The 22,230-nt window shown below is 37.4% G+C and overlaps 1 protein-coding gene across 2 annotated transcripts; it reads left to right on the top strand.

The window, feature by feature from the left end:
- Positions 1-612: 612 nt before the first annotated feature.
- COPS2 (COP9 signalosome subunit 2) lies at positions 613-21,833 on the top strand. Of its 2 annotated transcripts, none has more exons than XM_059858390.1 (13): positions 613-771; positions 9,253-9,366; positions 10,403-10,480; positions 11,075-11,200; positions 12,521-12,610; positions 12,727-12,804; positions 13,633-13,807; positions 14,827-15,005; positions 15,149-15,201; positions 17,263-17,360; positions 19,102-19,184; positions 20,241-20,299; positions 21,078-21,833. In XM_059858390.1, exons 1-13 carry the CDS (start codon positions 718-720, stop codon positions 21,220-21,222), a joined length of 1,332 nt encoding a protein of 443 aa, XP_059714373.1. In that variant the 5' UTR covers positions 613-717; the 3' UTR covers positions 21,223-21,833. The 2 variants fall into 2 exon arrangements, with proteins under 2 accessions (XP_059714373.1, XP_059714372.1); XM_059858389.1 differs by having other exon boundaries at positions 12,500-12,610.
- Positions 21,834-22,230: the final 397 nt, after the last annotated feature.

The following is a 22,230-nucleotide window of genomic DNA, read 5'->3' as shown; positions in this document are numbered from 1 at the left end:
TGAAGTTCTTCCTCATGCTCTGGTTGGCCTTTCTGTGCATCATTTTCCACCCATTCTTCCTTGTTCTATTGGAAGGCACCACAAAGAAGAGGCCAATTCCATCCTCTTGACACCCACGTTTTACACAGGAGCCCCTCTCAATTGCCTCTTCTTGAGGCTGAACAGGCCCGACTCCCTTAGCCCTTCCTCATGAGAGGTATCGCCAGACTCTTGGCCAACTTATTAGCTGCTCTAGGAGTTCCATATCTCTTTCCTACTGTGAAAGTCATAACTGCACACAGTACTCCAAATGCGGCCTCAGCGGGGCTGAGTAGAGGGGCAGGATCACTTCCCTCGGCCTTTCCAGAGACGCGCCAGTCACCAGACCCGCACCCTCCGTGGGGGATCTGGGCTGGCAGCGCCCAGCCGGACCCACGGCAGGCGGCCCCGGCGCCAGCACGGCGCACTCCGGGCAGCGGCAGCGCCGGCCCCGGAGGTTCCGGCGCGCAGTGCCCAGGCCCCGCCCGGCCGCCGTTGCCAAGGGCCGGTCGCTACCAGAGGGAGGGAGCCGGCGACGGGGCGGAGCAGATTGGGCTCCGAGCGCCCCGGGCCGGGGGCGGGAGAGGCGCGGGCGGCAGCGGGTTCCGGGCGGAGCGGAGCCACATTGGGCAGCGCCGCGCGGGGTTCTGGGAGAAGGGGCCGTCCCCGCCGCCGCCCCCCGCCCGTCCTCCGGCCAAGATGTCTGACATGGAGGATGATTTCATGTGCGATGATGAGGAGGACTACGATCTGGTAGGGCGCGGGGTGGCGCGGGGGCTTAGCGGTACAGCCGGGGGTGCCGGCGGCGCTGCGGGCCGCTGCTGGTGCGGCGCACCCGCCGCAGCGGCCGCCCCGCCGTGTGCTGCCCCGGCAGGGAGCACGGACATCCAGGATGAGTTTCCCTCCCGGGGAGGAGGATGCGGGCAGGGGCTGCGAGGGTTGGGTGCTGCTGTCGGAGCAGCCGCTCGGCCGCCTTTCCTCGGAGGAGCAGGCCAGCTCTGGGCGGGCAGGTGGATAGGCCCGGGCTGGTGCCCCGGCCCCGGGCTGGCCCCTGTGTCCCCGCAGGGCTCAGGCTGAGGGGAGGACTCGGGCGCGCTCCCTCCTTCCCTCCCTCCTCCTGCCCCGGCCCAAGTGTCGGGCACGAAGTGAAGTGATAAAGTTGCCCGCCCTTCTCCCCACCCGCGACTGCGAGAGGCCCTCGGGGGCAGATACCGGTCGTGTGCTCGTGTGAGCAACAAACTGGGGAAAAAGTAGGGGGAAGAGAAAGGGGAGTGAGGAGAAATGGCTTCACGGCTGGTTTCTGATCCAGCGCTCCGAAGGGAGCACTTATTTCCAACTTTTTGTCTTTATAGTCTTTGTAACCTTTCTACCACTCCCTTTTGGGCTTTAATTGTTAGGTTTGGGGGGTTTCGTGTTACATTTAGTTAAATGTTAACGTCAAGTTTTGTCCTAGACTTTTAAAGTTAAAAAATTGCTACTTGTTTGATTAATTATAACTATATTGCCCTTACGTTATATTGGAGCTTAGGGTTTGCTTGTTTGGGTTTTTTTCTGTTCTGAACTCTTTGATTAGGTTTTTAGAACTATGAGAATGAGACTTTTTTTTTTTTTTTTTAAAGCTGTGTATGGTAGAAGCTAGAGAGTTTGTTTAATTCATTTCAGCTAAACCTGTGTTAACAGTATTGCAGTTTCACTGAGAAACTCCAGACACTTGCTTCTGGAAGACTTGCTTTCTGACACGTTATTTGGTAGTCATTGCCACTTAGGAATTCACTTAAAATGTTTACCTAATTTTATTTGGAATAGTTTCTGGGCAGTTTTTGTTAGGAACTGCTTAGAATGGTTGGATGACATTAGATATAGAATAAAAGAATCTGCTTTTGGTTTTGAGGGTTTTTTCCATCTATGTAAGAGTGCTTGTTTGACAGGCACTGTTATCAAAACCCTATGGGCTGCTCGTGTCACTATTCCAGAAACTGTTTGTGTTCCCCTTTCAGTCTGTGAATGAATTAACGTACTGTAGAGACGGGGTTACTGAAGGAAATACACAGAGATCATTAAAAACATTTTGTTCCAAAATTAATTTCCATCATTTTTATTAACACTGAAATTTGTGTCCTGATGTGAAATACTGTGGTGGTTTTTTTTCCATTTGATACAATCAGAGGAATATTAAAAACAGCAGAATTCATGTTCCATATCCTTCCATAACATGAGAACTGGGCATGTAGAGAAACCATTGGAATTGCATTTTCCAGTCTATACAGATATGAATAAAAGTGCAGTTCCAACTTACACTGCTGTATGTCAGTTTTCTCCCAGAATAGTGCTTTTTCATGTGTTTGTTTCTTCTGAAGTACTTTGTTCCTCATTGGAAAAACCTTCCTAAAACACCTTGCTTGTGGCAGGTTTCCACTTCTGACTGGAGTTACTTTTACTGGAATGTTTTCATTCTCATTAATTACCCTTAGCTCAGACCTTTCAAAAATTTTAAAATACCGCTTATAATAATTAGGAACACGTTAGTTTTTTTCTTTTCAGTGTGTGGCACCCATGTAAGGCATCAACTAGTACCTAAGCTTCAGATTTTAAAAATTTCATTTCAGTTCATAATTGATGGGGAAAAAAACCCAAGAATTGAAGAGTGAAAACATTCCAGCTAGATTAGTTTCAGCATTCTGGGATTAACAAACCATGATTGAGTGTTGTTTTCAAAAATGCTTGAGACTGTAATTTAGTGTTCCACAGGATTGTTTCAGAAAAAAAGTTAAGGGCCCTGAAGATAGGGCCTGATTTCTTCCTTTCATGTTGGTAGCAGGTTAAATTAAGAGAAGACTCTGAGGGGATGCATGATTCTAGAGTTGAGCGTCACGGCTGCTGCAAGAGCCTTTGCAACAAAAGAATGAGTACAAGACATAATACTCATATCAGTGCAGAATGGAAAGTAAAAGAGCACGTGTGAGTGCTGTGAATACTTTTTTAAAGAACCAGAGGAAAGGCAATGATTACAGAAACAGTCAATGAAAGAAGTAGCATTGTCAAAATATGGTGAAGCTAGCTTCAGGTCTCCCAGGGTAGCTGCTGTCATAACAATTGCAGTGAAGACTCCCCAAAAAATTAATTTTGTCAGCTTTTATTAGAAGTGATTATGGCTGTTCCTCTTTAATGTGCACTCGACCTGCTGATTATGTAGAGCCAGTCAGTTAAATTTCCTTAAGTATGCAAATGTTTCACACTTGAACTGAAATGTGAACAGATATTCCAAAGTCCCAGATCTTTCCCAACTTCATAATGGAATTTTTTATAATTAATTACTACAGTGTTAAACAGTTGAAGACTATCCAGATTGTACTGAATTGTTTCTGTTTAGTTTTTCAGTAGGTAAAAAGTCAGTTTTACATGTGAATGACCTCAGCCACTCCTACAGAAATGGAGTTTATTCACTGGAGTCTTGGTATCAGGAAGAAATTTCATTTATATTTGTGGGTGGATGAACCTAGATTCACAATTTGCTAGTAATGTGCTGTGACAGCTTTGATTATAACATGAATTATTCCACTTCATGCTTCAATGAACAGAATAATGTTTACTGGTCATTATGAAAGCCACTCAATTTCAGTTTTAAGTTTGGTGCTGCTAGGTGCCTTTCATGATTTCAGTACAAGTTATTTTTACTAGATCCAGCTTGAGGGTGGAGAAGTACAAAGAAGGAAGGGCCATTGTAAATTCCATTTTTGTTTTCAGTCTGGGACAAAAGACTATATTTAGAATTGACTTAGAGGCTAAACTCAGTCTTCCTCCAGAAATTGATTCTTCCAGGCACAATGACAACACATTGACAGTTGTTGTAGTACCTCTACTGGTTTACTTGTTTTGTTTTAAATAAATAAGGAATCTGTGGTGTTCTTAATGACTCATCTTACTATGTTCTGAAATTCAACTTTAAAATGAATCTGAGGAAAGATTGGACAAATATATTTCTAAGCAACTGGTCTTTTTACCTTACGAACTTGTATTGTTGCAGTGACTTGTGGAAGACCTGTAACAATTCCAATGAACAGCCACCAGTTTGCAGCCTGGTGAGATGGCTGCAGGTTCATGAGGATTGGCACAACTCAAATACGGGCAGCATCCCTTCAGATCACGGAGGATTTCCCGTTTCAGGATGTGATGATATCAGGACATAGGCAGCCTTACTACTTATTTCAAACTACATGAGTTGGCTGTCTCTTTCTTTCCAACCGAGTGAAATACAGTCCATTGCAAAAGGAATTTCTGTTTGTTACCAAGCTTGATAAGCAATCTCATCAGTAGACAGAGACATTATTCTGTCTTGTATTGCTGGATTTTGTAGATACAGTTGAAATTTCATGTGGATGTTGTCTCCTCTTCCCAATTGCTCATATTTCATATTATCATCGTTTTATGAAATACATATATATGTTGCAAACAATAACGTGGTATTGCTGCAAAACCAAGTATTCAGATCTAGGGAAGTACCAAATCAAACATGTCCTCTTGGCCCTCTTCTGTTTCTCAGCGATGTTTAATTACAGTAGTATGTGATGTAAAAAAAAGTGTACTTCACAGAGGACATAGGATGTACTGTTCTCTAAATTAGTTATTGTTTCATTTTTTATATAGATTCAGCATGTGTTGTGATATTTTTTTATGCATTCTTTTCTATTCCTGGTGTCAGCCCTGGTGTGAGCCAGCAGGCACTGGATGACTCTCAGAGTTAGGGAGTAGCAGCAGAACAAAGACCTGGAATGTGAAGAAAAGGAAACCAGGACTCCCAGTGCATGGCTGAGCGGCTCCAGGCTTCTTACACAAATCACACTCTGGTTTTTACTCTCAGGGTTTGCCCCTGGTTTTTTCTTCTTTGCTCTTTTGCATTCCAGTCTGATTGCTTTCTTTAAATTCATGTGCCTGGATACCAGCTGGCAAATGCATGTAGAACCTGGTAGTTGCTGCTTGTCCTGGTGCCTGCAGGTGAGGAAGAGCAAATGCAAAGAAAGTTGTACTTAGTAGACCTCCTAATGCCACAGTTATGAAACAAAGTTAGCTGAAGTAAAATCAAATTTGTACCAGACTCGTTCTCAGAAACAATTGCACTTCATAAAAAAATTAATTGTTTGAGTCAGCCAAATAGATGAATTTTGGTAAAATCACCAGTAACTGACAATTAACAGTAATAAGTGTTTCAACAATGTCCTTGAAAGATAATTTTTTACAGAAGTAGAACTCTTTGTATTGTCTTTTTCTGGAAAGTTGCCTGTATATAGCTGCTTTCCCCCTACTCCTTTTATTAAAAAAGGTTTGCAAGGTAGGAATTCAGTTCCTGTAGTGGTGGTGAATGATAAACAGAGGAACACAAGTTTAGGTAAGAAGTAGATGTAGAAGTTAGGGAAGTGCTTCAGACAAGAGAGGAGACCAGAAAATTGGTAAGAACAGTAGTTTTCACAAAATGCTTGTATCTTTGTTTTTGTTCATGTAGACCTTTACCAGGTCAGTGTACCACTCTAACAGATAGAATGCCCCACATCTGCATTTAAATGTCACTGATACACTGTTACGGTCCCCCATGTCCCTGTCCCTATTCTGGCCCTGAGCACAGGGGCCGTGCTTCAGGACCTGTAATCTCTGGAGGCCACACTGACAAGGCTCCTGCCGCAGTTCTCAGAAACCAGCAAGGAGCCAAACAGCCCATGCCACTGGCCTGCTGCAGGGCTGGGAAAGGGCAGGCTAGGAGCAGCCAGGGATGGGGAGGAGCTGGGGGTGCTGGATGCTGTTAACGTGCCTTTGCTGCTGGACAGACTGCAAATGGATCCGTGCACTAAAAAGGATGACTAAAGCTGACTCGTGTGAATTGACTTCTGTGTGTGCTCGTTTTAGAAGCTGAGGCTCAGTGTTTTGAGGCTGTTTACTAGATAAAATTCTATGAAAATGTAAAATGTAACATAATAAAGGCTTCTTAAATAAATTGGTTTCTTGATACTAATTTAACTTTTATTGAAACTATTTGAAAGAACGATGTTCCAGACAGAGTAAGCTCCATCAGTGGTTTTATCTCTGTTACAATTGAGCTAGTGTTGTAATTTTTCTTCCTCCAAAAAGCAATGGGATGGCTTAGGATTGAATATAACTGATTTAGATTACATTTAGATTACATTTAGATTTTCAACATCGCAATGCTTAAAAAATAACATATGCATTTTTCCAAGCCCTTACCAGGGCTTTCTGATTTCTTGACTGATGATAAAAACCCCAGTTGTTTGTTTTGATGATCCTCAGAGGAAGGAGGAATTCAATGGGTTTCAAAGAGCAGTTCTGTGTACTCAGACTGCTCTTTTTTTCATTTGTACTTATAATGTTGATGTCCATTTGCAAAATATCAACAGGACCTTAGTTTTAAAAATTCCTAGGCCTTTTTCTTTTTCTACATCAGCTAGAGATAAATTATATCATCCAGCTGCTTTTATATCTCAAAGTTCTAATTAAGGATGTTCGTCACTATGCAAATTGTTAGGTCTGGATGCTGTAGTGGAAGTTTTTAGACTTATGTAGAAATCCTATTTGTAAACCATATACTTCTACCTAATTTGCAGCAAACTTCTACCTAGAAGGTTTGAGCTGGGGAAGTTGTTCAGGCAGGAACCAGGAGTGTTGAAAGTGAGGGTGAGGAAAGACTAGGCTCTTGCTATCTGAATTTATTGTTAAATGAACTTTTCTGGTTTCAGAACTGAGAAGGAAATTCGTCTTTTTTTTAATTGGAACTTTGAAGACACAGCTTTATACTTTCTTCCTTTTTTGCTTTTGGCAGAAGCTTAATGTTCTTGCATTTGTATCCTACTGCACTAAGCCATCTCTGCATCAAAAGAAGACAGAGTGCTTGTCCTTCTGAATATCAGCACTGGCATAATTAGCATCGGTGCTTGAAATAAGATTCAGTATCTACGTGGCTGATTTTTGGGTTTTTTAACATTGTCTAAAGATTAATGGCATCAGCTCATACTTAGTTTGAGTTTTTAGTTTTCACAGCCATTAAGTCTAAATGTGTCTTTTTTAAAATAAACCACCTTACATTTTCTGGAAGTAGGAAAGCCTTATCTCCATTACAGCTTTGAGTCCATATCATCAACCTAAGTCTGATACACATAGGCATCAAGTGAAGAAGAAATATAGCTTTGAAAACATAAACCAGTACCTTTTATGAATTTCAATGCATTTCCACTGGGAAAAAAATATCAATAGACTTAACGCTTCTTTATTATGTATTAATGTTATGAAATTATCTTTATGGGATATTTAAGTAGCATTGAGAAAAATTATCTGAAAAAAGGCCAGCTGCATGAATCCACATCCAGAATCATTGCCAGAGCTAAGATGAAAGTTCAGATGTTTCTGGCTTGAGGCTAACGGAGCACGTTGTCTCCTAAAAGGAATTAATTTAGTTTGCTTTCCTTTTATCTTTGCAAATAGACACTACTGCCAAAAATATTCCCCATTGTCCAAGTTAAGCATAAACAAGACATCAGCTGATTACACATATCTTAAATGCTTTGTTGTTTATTTTTTGGCAGCCTGTGTATTAAGGTGCCTGTTACAGCTGTTGACATCAGGTGTGTACCCATAGCTGTTCCATTGGAGTTGGGTCGATAGAAGGAGTTTACAAAAACAAGCCAACCAAAATGAGAGACTGCCCACTTAATAAGACACTTGCTTCCTGTTTTCTTTGCTGTTTTCAGTATCACATTTTTATAGTTCTGTGGGAATTCGGAAAATAGGTTTGTGGAATTCACAAAACTTTTTAGTACATCCATTCTCACTAATGATAGTACTTTGTTGGGTGAAAATAAATACATGCCTGGGCAACTTGCCTACATGTTACAAATAGAAACATTAAAAGGTAGAAGGACAAATGTTCAAGTACCATGTTTATTAAAACTTGGTTTGACTGTGGGCTCTCATAATTAATTTTTGCTTTAGAACTTCAGCAAACTTAAACTTTGAGAGATTGTTTGCAGTGCAGGGAGGAGAGAGCTAAATTAAAACTTTTCTTTTGTCTCATCTTTTTTTGTTCCTTCCAATGGTTTTGGAGGAGTCCATTAATAGTAGGAATAGTCAAATGAACAAAAGAATAAATGTGCCTGACAAAGTACAGCAAGAGTAAAATCCACCCTAAATGAGGGAACCTGATTGTTCATTGCTTATGTTGGTGCAAGAGAAAGTTACTCTGACAGCAGTAACTTTGAGATTGAAGCGGATTCTGTTAAAGCAGTTCATCTCCTCATAGCCAAAATCCTGTGCAGAGAAGTTAACTTGAAAATGCAAAGGTATGAAGTGGTTTTGAATAATGTAAACATCAAATGAAATTATTATTTGAGCTTTATTAGTGTTTTGTAATTTGGACATACAGCTCTGTCCTTTAGCAAAAGAAGATAAAATATGTAGGGATTTTTCATCAGAAGTAGTCTCAGAGTACTTCTTAAAAAAATTAAGTAGCAGTTCTTAGAAGTAAATACTTCAGTTTCTTTGGCACTAGTGTACATGATGGATAATTATTTGATTAAATTATTGTGCCCCAACGTCTTTGGCAGTATTTTTAGCATTTTCATAATCATCTCCTGCTTCTCAGGGCAGAAGCAGCTGGTGTTATTGTCATTATTCTTTTTTTAAATTTCCTTAGACAAGGATGAATCGTTATGGCATAGAAAGGCAGATTATAGGGGGATTCATGGAAGCATTTGATACCCTCCATGGCTGAGTCATTCCTTGTGTGGCAGCTCAACCAGAGCCTTTTCTGTGGCTAGCAAAGGCTGGATCATTGAGTGCCTTCAGGAGGACCAGTGGGCAGCTTGTTCTCTCCCCTCCCAGAAATGACGTGTGCTCTTGGGCCTCTGTGCTTAAACTCCAGCGTTGGCAGCATTTCAGTAATACAATCTGTACTTGTCATAAAGGTGAAGTTGGTGGAGCTATGAGTTCATTAATCCAGAAAGAAACCTGCTGACAGGCAAGTGTTGGTGGGTGGTGAGTCTGGCCTAGGAATGGGAGAGAGGGAAAATCATTATATGGGTCCATACCTGTTTTGTGCTCTGAAACCAAACACGGCCTGTTAATACACAAGCATTCCATGCCAGTTGGAGAAATATGTCTTACTATTTTTCAGCAGATTATTAGATGTTCTGAACTTTTTTTTTTCCTCTGATTATTATTTTTTTTCTTGAAATGTAGGAATATTCTGAGGACAGCAATTCTGAACCAAATGTGGATCTGGAAAATCAATACTACAATTCCAAAGCTTTGAAGGAAGATGACCCCAAAGCAGCATTAAGCAGTTTTCAGAAGGTTGTCTGTCTCTATATTCTCTCTCTTCTTTTTATATTAATTCACATTTTAAAATATTTGGTACCATTTGAGTTATTTTCTGCAATTTTAAAGTAGGATTTATCTTTTAAATTACTAATGTGCTAAGTTTATTATTGAGTATCTTAAACTCCTGGCTGACTGCCTTTCAGGATCATTCTTAAGGAGAATAAATAGGACACGGTATAGTCTTATCACAGATCTGACTTTTTAATCTTTGGGATTTACTAAGTTAATTAAACAGTTCTAAATGTGTTTTTATGCATTAACAATAGAAACCAGATCCATTTGGGTTTTTTAAATGAAATGGTATTTTCCCCAGTGTCTTATGTAACATTATATTTGCTTTGCCACCTGATTCCAAAGCTTTAAATGTATAAATACTTACTAACACAGTTTCTTCATCTGTTTTAAATTTTTAATGTTTGCACACTGCTATGAGAAAGCAGTATGTTAGATGCAACTTTTAAAAGAAAAAATAGATTTGTTTTTGCATCTCTTTGCTCATTTATATGTACATGACTTAAAAAAAAACTTTTCTAAAGTTTTTACTTACAAAACCTTAACTATGTTGCATTAAAACCTAGAAGTGTTTCTCTTTTGTGAAGGAATCTTCTTCATAGTAATTCAGAAGGGCTTTTTAACTTAATTTGGTCAAAATTTAGTTGACTCAATTTTGCAGGAGGTGTTACAACTATTTTTGCTTACATGTTTATGGAGTGGTGTTAAAATTTAGTGTTTGGCATTAAAGTGTTTGCTGTTAGATGATAGCAACAACAGCAACAACAATCATGTTCACCCTCTCTACATCAGCTAAATTGTGAAAACTGAGGAGATACACTCTCACTTTTTCAATAATACCAGGAAAGAATAAAATTGAAGAACAGGGCAGAATCAAACATTACTTTGTAAGGAGCAAAGTGAGGGGGGAGGGCATGTATGGGATATGTGTATTTTAAACAATTCAAGTTTGAATAAAGCTTTTATAAATATTGTTTTAAAAATTCTTCTTTTTCAGGTTTTGGAGCTTGAAGGCGAAAAGGGAGAATGGGGATTCAAAGCTCTGAAACAGATGATTAAAATAAACTTTAAATTGGTAGGAATTACAGCTATCACTTGGGAGTAAATAGCATAAATATGTATTTGATCCAGAGATCTTAAGTTAGTGTTCTAATTTATGGCTATGACAACTAAATCTACCAGAACTTGCCTTTTGCAGCCTTTGATGGCTACTACAGATATGGCAGGGAAATGATGTGGTGTTTGCAAGTCAAAGGCAAAATGGATGCAAAGTAACTGCTGTAGTCAGCTGGTACTCCATCAAAGTGTGAGGCTCAGACCTTGATGTGCTGAGGTGTCACACCACTGAAAGTGGTCATGTTTCTCTGTGTGTACTGCACCAGGAAAAAACAGTGAAAAATTTATATGCTGTGTATGCAGCTATTCCAAAGAGTTGTATGGGCAGCTCTGTTTTCTTCATTGAGATGAATATTTTAAATCTGTGTTCTGTGCAGTCCTGAGATTTCTGATTCTACAGGTTATGAATAAAGTGGTGTTTTGAAAGTTTTAATAGCAACCACTACTGCATTGTCTTTCTTTAAGCTTTTTTTTTCCTGTATGTAAACTTGCAAGATATCTCAGTTTCAACAATTAAAAGAAAAATTATAATGTGATTTTGTTTTTCTTTTAGACTAACTTTCCTGAAATGATGAATAGGTATAAACAGCTATTGACCTACATACGGAGTGCAGTTACAAGGAATTACTCTGAAAAATCCATCAATTCTATTCTTGATTATATCTCTACTTCCAAGCAGGTTGGATCATCAATTCTTCCATCTTCATAGGTTTCAGTTTTGCATTTTTAACTGTGGACATTTTTTATGTTTGGTTTGGGCTTTTTTGGTCTTAATAGAGGAATTTAGAGTATTCATTTGCTGTCATATGTAAAAATATATTTCCCACATGTAGTGGATTCTATTAACACAGATAAATCTTCATTAACTTGTCAGTTTTTGGCAACATTTACCTGGAATTTCTATGTTAATAAATAAGAATTTTTTTTAGCACAGCTACACAATAGAAATGCCCTCTCAAATATAATTTTTAATTAAATAATGTGGGTTTTTTAAAATTTATTTTGGGGGGAGAGTGTAATCTTTGCAGTGAAGTGTTGCTGTGAAATACTGCCTGTCCAGTGCACTGTGCTAGTGAGGTACATGTCCATAGATACACAGCTCAGCTCCTTTTGTATTGTTGTAGAAGCTTTACAAAGAGTAGGAAGCTCCCCTTGCTGACTACCTAAAGTAGCACCTTCATATGGAGGATCATGGTCTTCAGTGCTGAGTCCTTGGTCATTATCACAATCCTGCCACTGTTAAAGGTGGAAGTTGAATGCTGGGTTCCTCTTAAGGTCTAAAGGATTGTCTTAGTCTGTCCCTTCTTGGCAGAGGTCAGTGTCTCTGGTTTGTAGTTGAGCCAGACCTGGAGGGACAGTCTGGAAATCTTAACTTGATATATAGTCACAGATTTGTTACTGCCAAAGGAGCAGTGGCCATGAACAATACTAATGTGTTCTTTGTAGAACCCTTGTAAACGGTAGCACTTGGCACTTTAATCTCCATTTCAGATGGGGTTTTTTTGGTTTTATGCAAAGAAATAGTTTGATGCACTCAAGAGCTTTCCTCCACTCAGCATTGCTACTCCAGAGAGAAGAAGGCATCTTTTCCTTTGACTATATTCCTCTTTTTTGAAAAGCATATTTTCTTTTTGATATGTAAATTATTTTTATTATTTTAAGTGCGAACAATATTGCCTGTGTTTGTAACAAAACATCAGAGTTCTGTTCTTTGGTTATATAAGATGGGTTTTATAAGGTGGCTTTCATTTTTCATAGATGGGTACAAATCTCAAAATGTGAATACTTTTTAATTATATCTGTTTCCTATAAGAAAAGGTAATGTAGTTAGTTTGCTTATTTTAGAAGCTGTTGGAGTTTAAATGCAAACATTAAGTAAGATGCAGATACCTTTCTTATTTTGAAGTTCAAGCATGCACTTTTAGTTTGTTCAGATTGACTTTATTAACAGGTACAAATTTGCTGTTTACAATTATAGAATTCTGATTTTTTATGTCAGATGGATTTGCTTCAGGAATTCTATGAAACAACACTTGAAGCTCTGAAAGATGCTAAGAATGATAGATTGTGGTTTAAGACAAACACAAAGGTAAAATATATAACTTCCTATTTTTTGCTTTTCTTTGACACCCTCAGCTAATTCTTATAAATTATTATTGTAAAATTTTAATAGACCTCAGTACTTCAACTTTCTTTTCATTACAGCTTGGCAAATTATATTTAGAACGAGAAGAATATGGAAAGTTACAAAAGATTTTGCGTCAGCTGCATCAGTCATGCCAGGTACCTTTATATTCTAAATCACTGTGGCTTAGTAAACAACATTGATGCTTTTTTTTTTTTTTAATATATCTGTCGTTGGCCTTTGAGGCATTTTGCTGAGCTTTAGTAGAGAGGGAAGAAATGCTGTGCCTGATTTTATTTGTTATGTGCTTGATAACATGAACAAAAAATGCTAAGTGCTTTATTTCTTCCTTAAAGATGATTTTGAAAAAAATATTCATGATTCCTGATTGGGTTTCTCTTCAGGTGCAAGGATGAGAAGCACATATCAATAATCTATAATGCATGGACATTCATTTTAAAATGTAGCAAAGATTCCAAGTGAGCTTTATTCAAAACTGAAAGTGAAGTTGTTACTTTCCCGTCTGGAAGGGGAAAAAATAAATTAGCCATGCAGTCTGCTGTGCTTGTTTCTGACACTTTTCCTCCTTCAGTATGGAAACAGGTTACAAATATCTGGGAGATGGTTCTGTTAGAACTAGCAGAAGAGTCATATGTGTTATATATATATGCATTTGTGTCAGTCATTGTATTTATATACTAAGAGTGTGGCTTAAGGAGAGTGAAAAAGAATTAAAGTTTTGAGAAAAGCATTTAATAGAAAATAATGACGTTTTAAATAAAGGGCTTCAAAATGTAGCCTGTGGTAAGTTCTTTGAGTACTATGTTTTCTGTTAGTAGTTACATCAGAATTTCAGAGTTTTAGGATTATCCTTGTTTTTGACAGGAAATTACTGAGAGTATTTGGTTATCAGTGTTTTACTAGTATAAAACTGAAATTGCTGTTCTCTTAAAATTTCACAGTATTTATTACTTAATCTGTCCTAGACTGATGATGGGGAAGATGATCTAAAAAAAGGTACTCAACTATTGGAAATCTATGCTTTGGAAATTCAAATGTATACAGCACAGAAAAATAACAAAAAACTTAAAGCACTATATGAACAGTCATTGCACATCAAGTCAGCCATTCCTCATCCACTGATCATGGGAGTTATCAGAGGCAAGTTCATCTTGAATTTTTCATTTGTCTTCTGTTGCAGAGATTTGTTCCATGAAAATCTGATAACCAGTGTTTTTTTCCAGATCCACCTATAAAGACAGAGGCTTCTTGTAGATTCAGTCTCATCATTTTCTTCTTGCAGGACTTCAGCTCTGCAGTTTTGTTGCCCAGGTACCAGAGGCACTGGTCAGAAGGGCAGGACAGTTGGCTAAATAACTGTTAGGAGAGAAGCAGTAGAAAGACAAGAGGAAGACTTGCTGTTTGACACCATGGCAGGCAGCAAAAGAGGAATGCAAAGGCATCTGCAGGGCATAAAAACAAAGGCTTGACAGGACTGCTGGCAGAAGGGACTGCTGGCAGAAGGGACTGCTGTTCCTGCAATCCCCTTTTATAAATTTCTGTCTCTCCTCGCTAAAACTCAGCAGGAACCACTGGGCTTTAAGATGTGTTTGAAAATATTATTTATTATCTGCAATAATGAATTGTAGTGGAAACAAGCTGTGTGTCTTGAAAAAAACCCAGCTTTTTTCAGAACATTCTTATGCCTTCCTCCTTTCGTGGTGTAGCTACTGCACAGACAATCAGGCAGCAGTGGATACTTCAGAAATAAAAGGATATAGAAAGTATTTCTCATTTTTTCTGTGCAGTTTTGCTCAACAGATAGGGAAAATTCCATAAATATACGAAGTCTGTTGCCACTGAAATGGAGATAAATTCTATCGCAGTTTTTGCAGTATTTTAACATAATGGTGACGTAATTATTGGCTATGAGGATTAGTGTTCTTTAAGTTCTATGGTGTAGGTTGGGTTTTGTTTTTTCCTCTTTGGAATGGGTTTATTCAAATGGCAGTGCTGTATGTTAAGGCCTTAATGCTTTTTTTTCCTAGTGATTTCTGAGAACCGAATCACTTCTGAAAATGTTTCAGTAATCTATTTAGAAATAGCATGGAACTTGAGTACAATTATTGTAGTCAGCAACAAGCACACAGTGTTCTTTTTCATCTGTGTTTTCTTTTCAGAATGTGGAGGCAAAATGCACTTAAGAGAAGGAGAGTTTGAAAAGGCACATACTGATTTTTTTGAAGCATTCAAGAATTACGATGAATCAGGGAGCCCCAGAAGAACCACTTGCTTAAAATATTTGGTCTTAGCAAACATGCTCATGAAGTCTGGAATAAATCCATTTGATTCTCAGGAGGTATTTTTTTCTTTTTCCTTCACACACACCCACCACAGTATCCCCTCACCCTTTTCTGAATATATAGAGAAATTACCCAAAGGATGGAAATGGAAAAAAAAAAATAATCTGAATTTGCATATTATGCTTTCTGTTCTGTGTAGGCTAAACCATACAAAAATGATCCAGAGATTCTAGCAATGACGAATTTAGTAAGGTAAGATTTTCATTTTTCTGGAGAAGGGAACAAAATGATAAAAAGAAAAAAGATATGTTGTCCAACCTTGAAAGGGAACATTTTTAGAAATGGCTTTTCTCTGCACAGTTAACGCAGTTATTCATAAATATTGGAGAAATATTCAAGGATTGTTTTTCTTTAGGAACTTACTATGAGTGACCATAGTATAGATGCCACACTATGTAGGGGTATCAAAGCTGTGTACTTTTGTCACTTTATGGTGTGACAAAACCCTCTTTTCTCACCCTTAAAGTTGTCCCATCTTATACTGCAACTGGTCTTTTTAGGCTCTGGCTGATTACATAGGAGAAATTGAGCTGAGTGACATCTCATACCAAAGCCAGTAGAATAATTTGCTGCATGGATATATCACGAGTTCCTACGTTAGGAGTATGAAACTTAACTCTCAATGATCTCCTGCATCCTTCAAACAAGTGAAAATCAAAAGGAAGTCTCAATATCTCTTAGGCATCTCATTACCTCTGCCTCACAGGCAACTGTGAGAATTTCTAGTGTATGAAGATCATTAGGTCAATGAACTGAGGCAGGTTTTGTATGCTGGGATTTGAAGCTCACCTATTGTATCCTCTCTGGCCTGCCTCTGCTAATTTTCCCATCTTTTCCCTACATAAGAACTAATGTCTGCTCACATTTTGAAACAGTTGATCCTGTGTTGGAACAAACTGCTGTGATACTGCTGTTGTGCTTTACCATTGTATACAGACAAATTGTTTCTGAAAGGGAGGATATTCATCCATTATTGACATGTTGATTGAATAAATTATTTGGCAGTTTAGTAAGGGACTATTTCTAGTAACTCCTTCCACTTCAGATGTGTTTTTTTCCAATTCACTGTCATAGTTTCATGTGAATTTGAGGCAGAAGGAACTCCAGATGGCCTTACCCAATCTGATTTTATTCATGTTTCTCATTTTTATCTTTTATCTTGACATTTGAGTATAACTCCTTCTTTAAAATTAATAGTGTAGTTAAAGCAGTATTGATAAGAAATATGCAAAGATAAAATTAATTTCAAACACTAAAATTATGTTTTTAATCCTTCCTGTACTCTGCAGTGGGAACTTGCATGCTTTACATAGGATAAAAAGACTTGTGAAATAAACAATAAAATATACTGAACTGAAATTTCTTTTATTATGAAGTAAAATTTAGTGGTTTCATGTGATACAGTCCATGCCACTCACACAGCTATTTATAAGCTGCTCAAGTTCTGCCTTAAACTTAACAGGTCTTTCTCTTGGCCATTTTAATAACAAATGAATCTTTTATGACCATTTTAAAAATAATTTTAAAAAGGTACACAAATGAAGGACAAATAGATGTTAATTAAAATGTTTGATATTAGTATTAAACAAAAGTTGAAAGTTTTGTTTTGAAAGAATGTTTTTCAAAAAAAATGCCTTTCTTCAGAGGTTGCAGCTCTTGACCTTTAAATGATGCTGTGGTGGCACCTTCTTTTTGCAATGCTTTCTCAGATGACAGGATTGACTCGTGAAAAGATATATACACAAATAAGCTATAAATAAAAATCTAAAAAGTAATATTATGCCAAAATTACTGATGAATAATCCTTGAAGTCCATATTTCTTTCATCTTTCAGTATTTAGCATTCAGCTTAAGCTGGACATTGTAGAGACAGCAACAGTCTTGTAGACTCTTTTTAGCTCTTATTTGTTCCATAAAGTATGACTTCATGAAGCCAAAATTCATGTAATGATACTTTTCAAAACAGGGTATTTAAGAATAGCTTCTTAAAGTACAAAAGTTTTGAAACTCGAGTCCTCTTGTGGAACAACTAAATGTACCAAACTTCAGTAAATGTTGCTAAAATTGAAACAGGAGAAAGGTAATTTCTGCTGCATTTCTTCTTCAAATCGAGTTTTTGCATATAAAGGCTCTGAATATAAATTTTTCTACCTGTGCTTAATAGATGTTTTTTTTACAAATTGTGGAACATAATCTTCTGAGTTTGTTTTACTTTTAAAATTAATAATTCAGTCCCTTGGTTTTTTCCTGAAGTGCCTATCAGAATAATGACATCACTGAATTTGAGAAGATTCTGAAAACAAATCACAGCAACATCATGGACGATCCCTTCATAAGGGAGCACATTGAAGGTATTTTGAAGGCTATTATAATCATTTTTGTCTTCATTGCTTAGTAAGCTCCTTTTTTTTTTCTTTCCCCACCTTGGTTTATTTTTCTTTTTGGCACAAAGAGTTCCTTGTAATTGTGGATTATTCCTTTACAAGTTATTTAGAAGTTGGTCAGGGCTAACTTGCATCCAGGCATGTGGCATGACTGCAAAGATTGCAAAATTGATGGAGAAAGTTCTAGAGGAGTGGATATTGTTAAGATATCTATGGTGGTGTTAAGACACTTGAATACTTTGAGTATTGTTTTTGGAATAGTGAAATGACAGCAACCCTCACCTGTAAAGATGGTTCGTATGAGTCTCATCCAGTTTGATGTTTGCTAGTTTATAAAGTTAATTTACTGCTTCAGATTACAAAAAATACAAAATACATAGACAATGTAATGAAGGTTGCACTAATAAATATGTTGTAATATAATATGTGAAAAGGTCCGTACTTTTCATTTATATCTTGTAAACAATAGTTGGAGTTATAGTACCTCTACTTAATAGAATGGGAGCACATTAACACATGCCTTTCTGCTCCATTAATGTGACAAAATACAGTTACCTCATCCATTTTTTATGTATCTGAGAATTGAAGAGTCTCTTCACTTGAATACAGTGCTCAGTTCTTCAGCTAACTATTGTTTTCAAGAGTGGGTCTGACTGTGGCAGTGCAAGATCATTTAGCTGGATAGTTATTGAAAGAAAAGGGTTAAATCCAGAGACCTGGTTTTCTTCTACTTGTTTGTAAAAGAGAACAGGGCAAACAGCAGGGGAAACTAAATATAACCCACTGCTGCTGTTCCATGTGGACTGCTGGTGAGCTGCAAAGTCTTGGTAAGATTAGAGCTGGATGCTCATGGAGGAAGGTGTGACAGAACTGGAGAGCAAGAGCAGGAAGCTGAATCAAGGCATTGAAGGGAATTGAGTGTCACTCCTTATGTGCTACTGATGTCTCACCATGTTCACTCTGCAGTGATACACAACACCTTTGTGGTTATGTTTACATACCTTGCCTTGTGTTTTAATCTCCAGAGTTTATTGAGACACATAATCTGGTATTCAGTGGTATATTATTATATAAACAGTCCTTGTTCAAACAGGTAAAAATGAGCCTAGGATTTTTTCTCTGTTAATTTATAATTGTAATTTATGCTTTCATTTTATCCCAACTGTCTTTAATAATGTAAAAATATATAAAACAAGGACTGCATTTTTATCTAAGCAAAATGAGCCTCTTCATGCAGACCATTTTATACGACTTCAGTTCCTCATTGTAATTACACCATTAGGCCCTGACTTCTAACTTTAAATGTGAATATTCCCCATGGAGCTAAATGCACAGACATTTGAAATTGCATTGCTTTAAGAATACCCCTTTTCACTTTTGTACACGGCAAGCATTCTGGCCATAAATTCGGGGGGCAGACATACCAGGCAATGATTCCTAGGATCTATCCAGTTGAATAAATAAAATTTTTACCAGAGAACATGTTGCTCCATGTTTGAACTGTGTTCAGCTCTGTCTGCCTTCAGAGTTACATATTGCTTGGATCCCTGGAAAAGGAGGGTCCTTGTTATTTTGCTGGGCTTCCGCACCCATTGAATTACACTAAACACCATGATCTTTGAAAGTAGCATCTTTCTGTTTGGAGTGGTATTGCAGCTTTATTTCAATACTGTTGTTTTTACACTGTTTATGTTTTTGTCTCTTACAGAGCTTTTGCGAAACATCAGAACACAAGTGCTTATAAAATTAATTAAGCCTTACACAAGAATACATATTCCTTTTATTTCTAAGGTATGTGTCGGTAGCCTTGCATTTGCTTAAGTAAATGATTAACTATGAATAAAAGCTTTTAAATAAATACAGTGCTTCCAGAAATAGAACATCTAAAATACACTCTAAACCATAAAGTACTAATGATGCACTGCTGGCAGCTTTGCAGTGCAAAAATGTAAATTTCAACTGTCATCCAACTGCTTATTATAATATGTTCTATGATATACTTCTAAAATACTCAACTACCATATTCTACTTGGTGTAGAAAAATCACATTTCTTAGGAAAAGCATGAAAAGTGAAATTTGTATGATAAAAAATGTAATTATGAACATAAAAATTAAGATTTTAACCCCTTTTGCTCATAAGCTATCTTCACATGTTAGTGTTGTACGAGTTACAGAACTGTGGTAGTAGAACAAACCAAGTCTTACCATAGATTCCCTGCTTTCACTGCCTAATCTGCAAAGAATGAAAAAAAACCCCACTCGTAATATATGTCTATTTCCATCTCTGTGATTTTGCCTGCATGAACTCACAACATTACAAAATACATCATGAAATATTAGGGATGCATGTTTTTTATGCTTAAATTTCTTTTAGAACTATATATACTTTTTTTTTTTAGCTAGACTTAACACTTGTAGAACTTGCTTGAGCCAGAAGATGCAATTATGTCTCTAAATGGTTTTGAGTGCAGATCCATTCTTTTCTGATAATTATTGTCTTATTTTATTTCCTGGGTTTTTGTGGTTGTGGTTTATTTTGTTGTTATTTGGTTTGGGATATTTTTTATCTGTTTGTTTTTTCAGTAAGTCAGTAAAGGAACTCATTTCTGGAGCTTCTAAAATTTTGCTTTTGCCTCTTCAGCTTTTTCTGAGAGGTTACTGGTTGCTTGATTCTTGGCCATGTGTCCTTTGGGTGGAGGTCTTTTGCTTAATTGATTATTACTGAATTGATACTTATGAACAGTAAGAAACAGGTTAAACTAAATTCTGTATATGAAAATAAAGATTGGGGGGTTTTAATGTTGCGGAACATAGTAGCAGCATAATGAGTATTCTTTTTGTTTCAGGAGTTAAACATAGATGTAGCTGATGTGGAAAGCTTGCTTGTGCAGTGCATATTGGATAAGTATGTACCTGATTCTTGATTAATGATCTTTGATTACTTTAAAATAATCAAACTGTAGAAGAGGCAACAAAACAGTATTTTGGGGCATTGTGATAAAACTGGTTGATTCTAGAAGTGAAAGGCAATGGTGATGACTTTGTATTTGCTTGGTTTCTGAGCAGTAAAGTATGTTGGAAGGATGGGAACCAAGAAAATTATACAGGGAGATTGAGTAGCATCTTCTTTCTTTAGTTCTTAATTACATAATAAATTCTGTGAATTATTATGAAAGTTATTATTCTTAGTAATTGCTGCTTACACCCATGTATATTTTTGAGTGCATTTTTAAGTTGACAGATTGGTAGTCTGCTCTCTTAACTAGAAAAATTTAACTAAAATTTGTAAAACCTATTTTTCTGGAGAGTAACTTGTTATAACTACTACAAAGATATAATCCATACATGGGTTTGTGTTGTTTGAGTTCTCTTCACATAAATCTCAATTTTTCATGATTCTTTGACTTTCAAGAACTGTTTATGTCATATTGCTTCAGACTTGTGTGGGGTCATAGCCAAGCAGATAAAACATGCATTGCCCAATGAATTAGTTCATTTGCTTTCCAGTCATGATGACAGCTTAATAGGCAGTACTGCCCAGGACAATAATTATAAAAGTGCTGAATTCTGAAATGGACTTTGTGCCTCTCTTGTATAAGACCTCTTATTTTACCTCTGATTCATTGATAGCTCCTATTTCCCTGTCCATTAGCAATTTAAAGTTTTTATTTATTTACTCCTAGCACTATACATGGCCGAATTGATCAAGTCAACCAGCTCCTAGAACTGGACCATCAGAAGAGAGGTGGTGCACGTTATACTGCGTTAGATAAATGGACCAACCAACTAAATTCTCTCAACCAGGCTGTAGTCAGCAAGCTGGCCTAACAGAAACCAAGCTTCTACAAACGTACTTAAGGCAACAGTGCAGTGATGTAAACCTTAAAAGAACTGGGAATGGCAAAACTACTGTCGGTTGGTGTGCCCTGAAATTATTGGAGTTATGGCAGAAGTGCTTTTTTGATCAGCTGGTTTGTGTTTTGCTGCTGCATTTATCCCAAGAAAAAAACAGCTTTAATCTCCAGAAGAAAACCAAAATGCCACGGGATTTATGCTGTATTGACATCTTGCCCTAAACATACAACATCCTAGTAATTTGTCAAGGGGCAATTAATGACCAGAGAGAAGATTTTTGTCATGATTTTAAGTACACTGACACGTTACTGTTGGTTAAATTTAAATATGTTTTACCTGCAGAAATTCTCTCACAGAAATAACCTGCAATAACTTGAAATGCATACCCTTTTGAACACTTCCTTTTCTCATGTATAAATTGAAATGTTTGCTGCATTTTGCAAAATGTCAATTCTCCAAAAATGTGTCCATATATTTCTGTACCTGCAGTGTAGTAAAGGTTTAGAAGAAACCCCATAATTATAGTGGCATACTGTCACTTAGGTTTCAAGCAGCAAAATAAACAGTGCAGTTCAGAAATTGTACAGTTTGTTTCTTGATGTGCTTTCATTATACTTGAATTTTACTTGTGTTATTTTTAAAAGAAAATAGGTATTACTTGATCTCATCACATTTGTGAAGGACAATATGGAGATTTTAAGTCTGACTCCCTTGGTATGTGTGCTGTTGATTTTTCTTATTTTTCCCCCTTGAAATAGTGAAATATAAATACTAAAGAGCTGACATTTAGCAGTCCTGCTAACTAACTTTTAGCTTCAAGATGCCAAACTATTATCAGTCCTGTCTAGTTATATTGGTGGGTATTTGACATTTCTCAGGGATATGCTTGGTTTTTATTTTGCCACTTCAAGAATAGAGATTTTCCACTCAGCTCGGTGGGAATAGAGATGCAAACCCTGGTTGTTCTCTCTCTTTGCCTAA

The sequence above is a fragment of the Haemorhous mexicanus genome, chromosome 13 (genome assembly GCF_027477595.1).
Source record: "Haemorhous mexicanus isolate bHaeMex1 chromosome 13, bHaeMex1.pri, whole genome shotgun sequence".
Lineage (NCBI taxonomy): Eukaryota > Metazoa > Chordata > Aves > Passeriformes > Fringillidae > Haemorhous > Haemorhous mexicanus.
This window is presented reverse-complemented; position numbering and strand designations above follow the sequence as displayed.

Excerpts from the sequence above, each read along its gene's own strand:
- COPS2 (XM_059858389.1), top strand. The coding sequence starts at position 718 with ATGTCTGACATGGAGGATGATTTCATGTGCGATGATGAGGAGGACTAC. Across the intron at positions 12,805-13,632 it reads AGCTGCATCAGTCATGCCAG|ACTGATGATGGGGAAGATGA; the intron begins GTACCTTTATAT and ends AATCTGTCCTAG. Across the intron at positions 19,185-20,240 it reads ATATTCCTTTTATTTCTAAG|GAGTTAAACATAGATGTAGC; the intron begins GTATGTGTCGGT and ends TTTTTGTTTCAG.